This window comes from Sinocyclocheilus rhinocerous, unplaced genomic scaffold (assembly GCF_001515625.1).
Source record: "Sinocyclocheilus rhinocerous isolate Xijiao unplaced genomic scaffold, SAMN03320098_v1.1 scaffold4088, whole genome shotgun sequence".
NCBI classification, from domain to species: Eukaryota; Metazoa; Chordata; class Actinopteri; order Cypriniformes; family Cyprinidae; genus Sinocyclocheilus; species Sinocyclocheilus rhinocerous.
In genome coordinates, this window is record NW_015628314.1 from 78,197 (window position 1) to 90,691 (window position 12,495).

Below are 12,495 nucleotides of genomic sequence, written 5' to 3' on the forward strand. Positions count from 1 at the left end.
TGCGCGGGCTGGAGAGAGATGAGCATGTGTTGGGCTGTCTGTGCATAAACACCCTTCACACGTCCTCACAAATACACACTTCCTTTGGATTGTTCCCAAAAGTCTCACTCTCTTCTCATTATTCTGTCTCTCCACAAAGCCAAGCATCCAATCTTGCATGTCAGTGTTGCAGATACAAGGACAAAGTCAGACTTTGTTTAGTGGAAACACCGTGTCCTAACCAGGTCTGATGCAGCAAGCTTTCAGACGCTAAACTACTAACTAACTAAACTACCGCTGTGCGACTTGACCAGTGCTGGTAACTAATTATATGTAATCCGGAAGTAATCAGAGTCCAAAAATAAAGTACTTCTTATTATGTTTTAAAATGCTCACAATCAGATTACAGTTACTTTTTTATTGAGTGCATGTTATTCTTACATTGACAGTAAAGTGTTCATAAATTATGTTTCACTTATTCATTCTTTTCTGTCTTTTTGGAGCCTGACGCTTTTAGAAGTTCATAAAGTTACGTTTAAGTTTGGAGGGGTTTGAATTGCTTAATTCTGATGAACACATTTTAATCATTTAATCATTAACCGTCTATCACTGCCTCGGAAAGGCTTTTGTCTTTCTAACACATTAAAACGCACGTCATTTTGTTTTTAATGCAGAGTTCCCGAACTGTTTTTGTCAGCAGAACTTCTTTTTCTGAACAGTTTTCTGATGTCACATCATTTAGTGATTTATTTTTATGTTGAAGTGTTTTAGATGTTTTAATTTGATATTTTATGATTTAAATATTGAACTATTGGCTTTATCAACTTAAAAGCCTCCTGCCGTTCCTTCACAAACCTGATGCAATGTAACGCTTAATGCACTTCATCATGCAATACTTTCCTTCTCTTTGTATTTTTATATCAGTATTGTAGAAGATCACCCTATTCAAATCAATGTGATAAACCAGTAATCAGAAAGTAGTCAGATTACATTACCTAAAATGTGTAATGTTTCTGATTGAAGGTAATGTGAATGTAATCTGACCAGCACTGGACGGGACATGATTTCACCGTTACACTTCAATATTTGATTGATTCAAGTCATTCTCATTTGTAAGTTGCAACAAAATGACGAGTGACTTGAAACAAACCAAAAGAGCGCGAGAGCTTTGTGTGGTCATGTTTGGTTAGGACTCGGCGTGGCTTCCTCTCGTTCCATCTGTTTGACGCTCAGACACAGATGAAGACTCTCGTGTTCAGATCTAATTAACCTCCGTCTGCTGGGCAAACAGCAGCTGATCTGGAGTAGCGGTGCGTTTGCTCAGCAGATGCTGGCTGTGATTAGATCAACAGAGCAACTGTACATCCTAATTAAAGGTGATCTTTCTGAGGGATGTTCTTGTTTCCGCTGTGCCGCAGTGCCGATGCCCAGAAGGCTGCGTTTTAAAGAGCTGAGCTCCAACACGCTCGGCGTGACCTGGAAGGAGCCGAAGGGAGCGTTCGACAGCTATAGACTCCTGTACAGCACTGACTCAGGTGAGACGTCTCGGCTTTTCCCACCTCTTGTGATTTGTGATCATCGGACAGCAGCACAGAATGCTGGGAAGGGGAATCCGTCCGTACAGGGCCTGTACATGCCATTCACTCAGTGTATGAAGTTCTGTCAGACCTGACTAATGATTGCGCTGTGAACTAAAGAGCAATCTTCTAGACTTAAACTGAAAGAGTGTGTCAGAGCGAAGATGGCTAGATGGTTGTTGACTGTTTTTTAAAGTAATAGTTCCCCCAGAAATAAACATTTCCTGAGTATATACTCAACTTCAGGCCATCCGAGATGTTTCTGCAGGCGAAGAGAAAATAAGGTTTTGGAGGAAAACATTCACTTCTAGTCTAATGCGGAGATGCTCAAATGTTTTAATATGAAGAGCCAAAAACACAACTTGATTGAGGGCCATCGGCCAAAAGTAAATGTTGCATTACATCAAACTATATTAAAATTAATTTTAAAAATCATAAAAATATATATTTTTTTAAATGATTTTAAATCTAATTTAATTATGTTGCTTTTTACATTTCAATGCAAAAATTAAAAATGAAATGAAAAAAAGTGTTAAAAATATCAAATTTTGCTGTTTTTATTTTATTTTTTATATTGTGATATGGCATGGCGGGCCGAATCAAAGGTCCCACGGGCCCTAGTGATCAATGCAGACCGTTTTTGAGAGTCCAAAATCCATATTAAGGCAGCTTCAAATAAGGGTCTTCTCTAGCAAAATAATCAGTCATTTTCAGAAAAAGAAAAAGACTGATGCCTTGGTCCAGCTCAGTTTAATTCATGACCTCTCATGTACGCAGCGCCAAGAAACTCTTCTACATCTCAGAAGGCCTGGGGTCGAGTGAATAATCAGGAAACTTTCACTGTTGGGTGAACTATTCCTCCAGCTTTACTGTAACTTTACTCTATTCCTCTAATATTTTTACTGGAAACTTCTCAGTTCTGAAATAACCCGCCTGCAGCATGACGTTCAGCTGCTCTCACTGCTCTGTCATTATGCATCGCTATAAAACATATCCAGTCAGTTACTCGATTAAAAGGACAGCACATTCTAGTGTTAGTGGGGTTTTTAGTTGTTGCAGATGATCGCTGTGTGGCTTCTCCTGTCCTGATCGGTGTCTAGTGAACGTGACCCTAAACCACCCCAATCATACAGGCTCTCTTTAACTAACTAGTCAAACTAGTCTAGTAGTTCAGACAACCCATGACAAGTTAGCTTTGAAAATATGTCATTCTGAACGAGCTGTTCTGTTGTTGAGAGCCTCACATCACCTTCAGCTCTATTGCTTTCTAGATACATATGAAATTCACTAGTTGGGTCGTCTGAACTATAAGTGAGTCTTAAAGGGATAGTTCACCTAAAAATGGGTGAGAAAGTCTCGTTCTGTCTCACATCTCAGCGTGTGTCTTTTGTTCATCAGGAGACGAGCGTGAGCTGATATTGAGTAGATCTGAGCCCAAAGCCGTCATCGCTGGGTTTGACCGCAGGAAAGAGTACAGCGTGAAGATCACAGCCGTCAGAGGAGCTGCGCAGAGTAAAGCCCTGCTGGGCAGATTCACTGGTGAGCAGCGCCCGTCTGAACACATGACTGAGATGTGTTTGTTAGATGTGAGAAACGCCACAGATATGGTCTCCTCTGACTGCCGCTGTGCTTCTGTCAGGATGGGGATCGGGGTCAGAGGTGAGTGACGTCAGCGAGCCGCTCGGTCAGCAGGACACCAGCGCAGACCCGCAGGACAATGAGATCAGAGAAGGTGAGGTGAAACTAAACATCAGTCCTGAGCTTCATCTGGAGACCCCAAGCAGAAGATACGACTGAAGCGCCACTCTCAGAGCACTAAATCACAGTCAGTCTTTCTGATATATCAGATATATAATAATAATAGTATCAGTGAGACATACTCTTACTAAAGCTCGGCTGACACAGTATTACTCTGCTCTATAATGTGAGAGTGCACATTTGCATTCATTCGTCCAGCTCTCATCGGAATCAGTGACAGCACAAGCGATGTGTCATAAGAGCATATTCATAGCACATAGAGGGTTAATGCTGATGGGAGGTTAATGGAGAGAAATGCTAGTGTCATTGCTTGCTTTACGAAGCGCTGAGGAAAAGAGGAAGTGAAGAGAAAGTAGAAATGAATGCCTTATAAAGGTCTTAAATCAGAGCAGAAGTCTTGAATTCATAGTCATGGCATTAAATGTTGCATGCACTGCAAACAAAATTATATGTTCCTCAGTATCTTTGTCTTGTTTTCCAATAGAAATATCTAAACATTCCTAAATCAATATACAATATGTTTACTTGAGATGCAAAATGTGGAAGAACGAAATCAAGTGAGTTTATGCTTAAAGCAAGAACTAATATCTGCCAGTGGATAGTGAAAACTTGTTTCTCCTTCTGCAAAACAAGACAAAAATACTGAGGAAGAACATGACTTTTGCAGTGTGATCAGAAGCTTCAGTAAAAGTAAAAGAAGCGGCTATTGTGTCTAAAATGTAAGTCACTTAATTTTAACCTCTTGTTTATTGAAATGCTATTGTATGAAATCACATTGCAATCGTGCTGATATTCAGGGAAACAGTATGCATCTATAACTTTCTGTGAGTGCTGTTGTGTTGATTTGTTTTGAGTTCTGTACGAGTCTCTCTCTCACTCACACAGGCCTCATCTGGCACGACAAACATCATCAGTCGCCCTTTACAGTCAATGCAATAAAATCAGAATCGCTCTCGCCCGGAAATGTTTGGTGGCCAAGTTTCAGTGCTTCCCTGGTTATTTTCGTTATTGAAGTTTTAAACAAGCTAAAAAAAAATTCTCTCTCACTTGCCCCTTTAAAATAACTTCTTGTCGGTTGCATCTCTAGTTTCCTTCAATTTATTCCTTCAATTTTCTTTACTTGGTCTTAAAAAGGTCTTAAATTTACTTTCATAAAACCTGCAGAAACTCTGTGTTACGTCCTCTCGTGACAGACGGGCAGCTGCTGGTTTTTGAACCAAGCGATGCAGACGCTATCAAATTAACTCAAATATATTTATATAGTGCTTTTCAGAGCAGCTTTACAGAAAGTCATGATGTTAACTCTTATAATGACTTAACATCTTCATGCATTATAGTCACATTTATCAGATTAGAGCTGGGTGATGACAAAATTCTCTCACAATTTTGGTGGAAAAGATGGAAACGATATGGATTTGACAGAATTTCATTAAAAGATAGGATTACTTGTTCATTCTTCATGTAAAAGCATTCATCTTTCAAATTCTTCTACTCTATTGTGTAAGCACCTTTGCGTTATTTTTATTGTGGAAGAACAGTTGCGCTATTTTTATTGTGGAAGCACAGTTGCGTTATTTTATTGTGGATGCACAGTTGCGCTATTTTGATTGTGGATGCACAGTTGCGTTGTTTTTATTGTGGAAGCACAGTTGCATTTGCGTTATTTTTATTGTGGAAGCACAGTTGCGCTATTTTTATTGTGGAAGCACAGTTGCGCTATTTTTATTGTGGAAGCACAGTTGCGCTATTTTTATTGTGGAAGCACAGTTGCGCTATTTTTATTGTGGAAGCACAGTTGCGCTATTTTTATTGTGGAAGCACAGTTGCGCTATTTTTATTGTGGAAGCACAGTTGCGCTATTTTTATTGTGGAAGCACAGTTGCGCTATTTTTATTGTGGAAGCACAGTTGCGCTATTTTTATTGTGGAAGCACAGTTGCGCTATTTTTATTGTGGAAGCACAGTTGCGCTATTTTTATTGTGGAAGCACAGTTGCGCTATTTTTATTGTGGAAGCACAGTTGCGCTATTTTTATTGTGGAAGCACAGTTGCGCTATTTTTATTGTGGAAGCACAGTTGCGCTATTTTTATTGTGGAAGCACAGTTGCGCTATTTTTATTGTGGAAGCACAGTTGCGCTATTTTTATTGTGGAAGCACAGTTGCGCTATTTTTATTGTGGAAGCACAGTTGCGCTATTTTTATTGTGGAAGCACAGTTGCGCTATTTTTATTGTGGAAGCACAGTTGCGCTATTTTTATTGTGGAAGCACAGTTGCGCTATTTTTATTGTGGAAGCACAGTTGCGCTATTTTTATTGTGGAAGCACAGTTGCGCTATTTTTATTGTGGAAGCACAGTTGCGCTATTTTTATTGTGGAAGCACAGTTGCGCTATTTTTATTGTGGAAGCACAGTTGCGCTATTTTTATTGTGGAAGCACAGTTGCGCTATTTTTATTGTGGAAGCACAGTTGCGCTATTTTTATTGTGGAAGCACAGTTGCGCTATTTTTATTGTGGAAGCACAGTTGCGCTATTTTTATTGTGGAAGCACAGTTGCGCTATTTTTATTGTGGAAGCACAGTTGCATTTGCGTTATTTTATTGTGGATGCACAGTCGCGCTATTTTTATTGTGGATGCAGAGTTGCGTTATTTTTATTGTGGATGCACAGTTGCGTTATTTTATTGTGGATGCACAGTTGCGTTATTTTTATTGTGGAAGCACAGTTGGGTTTGCGTTGTTTTTATTGTGGAAGCACAGTTGGGTTATTTGCCTTTGCTCACGTGGATTGCTGATCTGATACGAGTAGTTTGAGTTTCTTACGGTGTGATCTAAACACCATGTGCTGTGTTGACAAGTAACTCATAAATCAACATAAGTAACTCATAAAAATTTATTTACTCACCGAAGCCCATTTACTCTCAGCGAGGGTTAATTTGAGTCCTGTTTGAGAGACTGACATCGTAAAGAACCTCAAACCATCAGAAAACCATCAGTTTGCTGTCACTGTGGAGAGTGTGTTAGGATCCATCTGGAGAATCTGCAGGATGGTAATCATTTAAAACAATAAAGAGGCATGATAATAATGTCATTTAGTTCATGTTAATCCTGCCCTGATGAAGCTCTTTCACAGACACAATTATTTTCCCTTTATTTGTATAGCGCTTTATACAATACTGATTGTGTCAAAGCAGCTTTACAGTGTCAAACAGGAGAATAGTTTGTCAATAATGCAAGAAGACAAAAACAAAGAGTCATTTTTCCAGCTAAAGTCAGTTGATTGATGATTCAGTTCAGCTCTCTTCCATTAGTGTCTGTGCGATCAGTCAAGCGTCCCCAACTAAACAAGCCAAAGGCGACAGTGTCAAGGGTCCAAAACTCCAATAATAATAATAAGAATAATAACTGAACTATAACACATGCTGCTCTTGAGACCTTTACGTCCTCTTGGTTCTTCTGATCTTTATGTTTGTGTGTTGTTCATGAGTCTCTGTTTTTCACACAACGTTAAGAGCCGGAACGATCAATGGAAATGATTTAGTCTGGCTGGAAATATGTAAAATCTCACACAGCACTAAATGTTACCTTGAACTTTTCTATGTCTCTTGTATTTGTTTCTAAACGTTAGAGAGGGTTACGCAAGCATCTGCTCTCTGCTGTATTTAGTGTCCCGTTTAAATGGCGGTTTGAAACACAGCGACCGCAGAGGCTCATGGGTTTTGGCTCTGCAAACGTCACATTAGTGTGGAGATTGACGGCTTGTTTGTGTGTGTGTGAGTTATATTGAATGTGATTATAGGGCCGTGTGCTGAAGAAAGAGAGAGAAACACATCTGTAAATCTTCTCAAAAGATCTCTGTTTGAGCGATATTACAAACAATAAAATCTCAGTTACTTGAGAATGTTTAACTGATTCAAGATTGATCTGATTTCATTGTTAATGTTTAACTAATCAACTTGTAAAATGTAACTATAACATGATTCATGTAACATTCTTGTAATGAACCATCTGGTTAAAGAAAGTTCTGTTTCAAGTGCAGACAAACTCACTTGTTAAATATCTTTGCAGAGCAGATGCATGAAATATGAAGGCGAATATTGTCTTAAACATATGTTATATGTTCAGAAATAATATAAAATGCTAAATATTTCTCAGCCAAAATGTAGACATTCAGTTTTAGAGACGATTCAAACTCTTCCTGACTGTCAGTATAACAGCAGCAGCAGCGATTATTAACAGTGAATGAAAACAGCAGCAGCTTTCAGTCTGTCAGCATCATGCACGCGTCAGATATCAGTCAGATATCAGACATACAGTAGTAGTTCTGCACTGCTTTCTGCTTTTCCTTTGCTTTTCTATGTAAACATGCGCCTGATGGGCGTGTTTCACCGCTGCATCGCGTGGTCTCGCTCATGAAACGGTGTCTAAAAACATGGCGCTGGAGTTAAAGAAGCTCAGCTGGCGTTTCATAAGCTTGCGTCTGTTGTTTTTCAGCACAAATGCATTCTGTGTGAACATCAGGACTAGCGATACGTTCTGCGTTACGCTCCTTTGTGTAGCGCGACACACGTCATCAGCTGCGCATGATCTCTTAGCATTAGCATACTATCAACGTGTCTAATTGTAATGTTTACTAATAATTTAATTTGAAACCGCGATTCCTTGATTTAAAAAAATTCAATTGTAGCAAAAATTCGAATTGATCAATAAAATCTGAAAGCTCGCCCAGCACTGCGTCACAGTCACACGGCCTCGGTAGTGTTGTCAAAAGTACCAATGTTGGTACCAGACGGTACTGAAATGTAAAAAATGTGACGATGCCAGCATTTCCCCCTGGCATTCTGAGCGCTCCATCTATGAGCAGATATATTAGGGATCTGCTGATAGACGCGATCATTGTAGCCAATCACAGACATATCTGTTGAGCAGGAGAACACAATGTCGGTACTGAAATGTAAAAAATGTGACGATGCCAGCATTTCCCCCTGGCATTCTGAGCGCTCATCTATGAGCAGATATATTAGGGATCCGCTGATAGACGCGATCATTGTAGCCAATCACAGACATATCTGTTGAGCAGGAGAACACAATGGCCAATCAGAGCTGTTTAAGAATCCGCTCAAAATGCTACGGGAAATGCTGGTATCGTCAGGTATCGACATCGGTACTTCTGGCAGCACTAGGCCTCAGAAACACTGACAGTGATGCGACTGTGTCTTTTCTCATTCACCGTCTCCTTTTCTGTCCTGATGTCTCTGCGCAGTTTCTCTCTGCAAGTCTACACTAGCTAAATACTTTCATTCATTTCTCTCTCTGTGTCTCTGTGCCTTATGGGCATGCAGGTGTGCCCGCGTATCTCTCTATCCCGCAGTCATTCTCTCTCTATCATCTCTCTCTCTCTTGCTCTTGTTGACTATTAGCTGTCGTTCAGTGTAGCTTTAGGTCACATATAATCATCATTTACACACAGTGTGTTTGTGTGGCTTTGGGTGATCCCTGAGTTAAAGCCGTCATGACACATTGTTTGTAACCCATCTTGACATTTCAGAGTGGAAAAGGATAGTCATATATCCTCCAAAAATGTCTTACCTACAGCATTGATTGGGCAGGTGGTTTAAAAACAGAGAGACTGCTAAAAAGAAAAGTTATTTCAGAGGAAGAGCAAGTTATTTTGATGAAATATTTTTAATAATGACGGTACTGATAAATCATTCACAATGAGCAGGATGATGTATTCAGTAAATATAGGGTACATTTTGATTTCATGTTGACTTTCAAGTTAAAAAGGAATGCACCTAACACAATGCTGACCCCACACTGACCCTAACATTGACCCTAACATTGACCCTCTCTAACCCTCAAGGCAGATTCACACTGAACCTTCTGGCTCATTTTTGTCTTGACAGGTTGTTCAGAATGAAGTAATGTGTCCATCTGAAATGCTTCACACTGAAGGCTGAGTGAAAATTCACATTACAACGAAATGAAGTTTATTTCTGTATTATATGACTCTTTCGAACTCTTGATGTGATTCATAGTTTAAGCTATATATGAAACAATCTGCTGTACTGACTGACTGAATGAGCTTCGTTTTGGACAAATAAAGGAAAAATTTATATATTTAGAAACTAAAGTCAAGAAATTCGAAATTTGACATTAAGTTTCATAACCAAAAAATATCATAATGAAATGAAGCGAGATTAATCACAGCACACATTAAAATCATACTGTATATATTTAGAAACTAAAGTCAAGAAATTCGAAATTTGACATTAAGTTTCATAACCAAAAAATATAATCATGAAATGAAGCGAGATTAATCACAGCACACATTAAAATCATACTGAAGTATTATACATGCGAATTAATAGCTGCTAATGTTATTTGTTACATTTAAACATTGACTGTTATCTGATCGTTATTTAACTTTTATCCTCCTGATCATTTATGTACGCATCATGTAGTCAATTGTAGCCAGTTACATTAGGTTCTGGCTAAATGTGAATGAGACATTAACAAAACAAACATTTTGTATTCATGTTTTCAGGTGTATTGTGAAGGCCGTTCACTTCAAGAACAATAGCTATAACCATAAAGTTTTAATAAGCACTTTCAGAGTGATTGTTTTCCAGCTGATGAATGATAAACACATTGACAGCCAATCACAATCCATCCTGCTTTAAAGAGCTCGAGCATTTAAAGACAGAGGACAAAACTGCAGCTCTTACAATAAACACAACGTTATCGTCTGCTGATGTGAATGCTGTTATAGTTTATCATTATAGTTATTGTTCTTGGTGTGAATAACCCTTAATGCTGTCTCCACCCTGAGCCCTGATTTACCCTGACCTCTGACCTTCACTCTGACATAGCAGAATGTGTGCTTTCACTCGTTTGTGCAAACAGCTTGACTTTCATTTCACACACACACCACAAGGCTGTCACAGACTTCTGAAAGCACACGTTCCTAATGTGTATAGACTTGACCAAGCTTGGCATTATGGGTAAAAGAAAAGCCAGGCATCTGAGAGTGAAAGACAAATTCAGAGAGTTTAAGCTGAACGTGTTACAGCAGGAACAGCAGAACACATGCATGACGTCACGCTACACTCAGTTCTACACGCTATTCTATACACTGTTCTCTCCTGTGTTTTAATGCTGTTTTGTTGCTCTTGATTTGAATGTTTCTCTGCAGGTTAGAGCGTCTTTCATCCGGTTCAGAGGCAGCTCAGGCTCGTCAGGAGGGAATCAGACACATTAGTGTTGTAGTTGAAACATCTGACAGTCCAAAACTGAAATAAAGACATTCATCAGCACTCTGAGTGTTTGTGTCATTCATCCTTTGACCTGAGCGTTGTTCAGACCGCAGCCCTCGTGCTAACATTTATTCTGTCATAGGCACCGATCTGCTGCTGTCGTTTCATCCGGTGTTTGCTCTGTCTGTCTGTCTCTTTAGTGGACGTGTTCACATGTAGAACTCCAGCCGTTGCCGATATCGTGATTCTGGTGGATGGATCGTGGAGCATCGGCCGAATTAATTTCCGTTTGGTGCGGATGTTTCTGGAAAGTCTCGTCAGGGCCTTCGCGGTTGGATCTGAACACACACGTGTTGGTGCGTCTGCAGTCTCGTTTGTATGTTTGTTTCTTGTGTGTTTGCGCTGTGTGTTAGTGTGTTAATAGTGTGTGTGTGTTCAGGTTTGGCGCAGTACAGCGGGGATCCGCGGATTGAGTGGCATCTGAACACTCACAGCACTAAAGAGGCTGTCATCGACGCCGTGAAGACTCTGCCTTATAAAGGAGGAAACACACTCACAGGTTCATACACATTCACACACACACACACACACACACACTCTCTCTCTCTCTCTCTCTCTTTTGTCCCCAAAATATGGTTAAGTAGGTACACACACACTTACACTCACAAACTCACACTTATACATGCATTCACTCTCACACAAACTCACTCTCATACACACACTCACTCAAATTCACACTCACACAAACTCACACTCATACACGCACTCACACAAACTCACTCATACACACATTCACTCTCACACAAACTCACACTCATACACGCACTCACACAAACTCACTCATACACACATTCACTCTCACACAAACTCACACTCATACACACACTCACAAACTCACACTCATTCACGCACTCACACAAATTCACACTAATACACACACTCACACAAACTCACACTCATACACACATTCACTCTCACACAAACACACTCATAAACACACTCATTCAAATTCACACTCACACAAACTCACACTTATACACACTCACAAACTCATACACACACTCAAATTCACACTCACACAAACTCACACTCATACACGCTCTCACACTCATACACGCTCTCACACTCATACACAAACTCACACTCATACACAAACACAAACTCACACTCATACACACACTCTCTCATACACACATTCACTCTCACACACACATTCACTCTCACACAAACTCACACTCATACACACACTCATTCAAATTCACACTCACACAAACTCACATTCATACACACACTCACACAAACTCACACTCATACACGCACTCACTCAAATTCACACTCACACAAACTCACATTCATACACACACTCACACAAACTCACACTCATACACGCACTCACTCAAATTCACACTCACACAAACTCACACAAACTCACACTCATACACGCACGCACTCACACAAACTCACACACACTCTCACACTCCCACAAACTCACACTCACACAAACTCACACTCATATACACACTCACACAAACTTACACTCACACACGCTGTCCCACTCACACAAACTCAGTCATACACGCACTCACTCACACAAACTCACACTCGTACACACACTCATTCAAACTCACACTCATACACGCACTCACACAAACTCACACTCATACACGCACTCACACAAACTCACACGCAAACTCACACTTATACTTGCACTCATACACACATTCACTCTCACACAAACTCACACTCATACACAAACTCACACTCACACAAACTTACACTCACACACGCTGTCCCACTCACACAAACTCACACACTCATACACCAAACTCACACTTATACTTGCACTCACACAAACTCACACTCATACACACATTCACTCTCATCACTCTCACCACTCACACACGCTGTCCCACTCACACAAACTCACA

The 12,495-nt window shown here is 40.0% G+C and overlaps 1 protein-coding gene across 1 annotated transcript in view; it reads left to right on the top strand.

Annotated features, from left to right (window-relative positions):
* The first annotated feature begins 1,143 nt into the window (after positions 1 to 1,143).
* Positions 1,144 to 12,495, top strand: part of col14a1b (collagen, type XIV, alpha 1b) — a 64,573-nt gene continuing 53,221 nt past the window's right edge. Inside the window, 5 exon segments of the mRNA XM_016548824.1 lie at positions 1,144 to 1,514; positions 2,955 to 3,095; positions 3,196 to 3,288; positions 10,768 to 10,923; positions 11,007 to 11,126. Of these exon segments, the coding sequence (XP_016404310.1) occupies positions 1,307 to 1,514; positions 2,955 to 3,095; positions 3,196 to 3,288; positions 10,768 to 10,923; positions 11,007 to 11,126 (718 nt within the window). The 5' untranslated portion in view covers positions 1,144 to 1,306.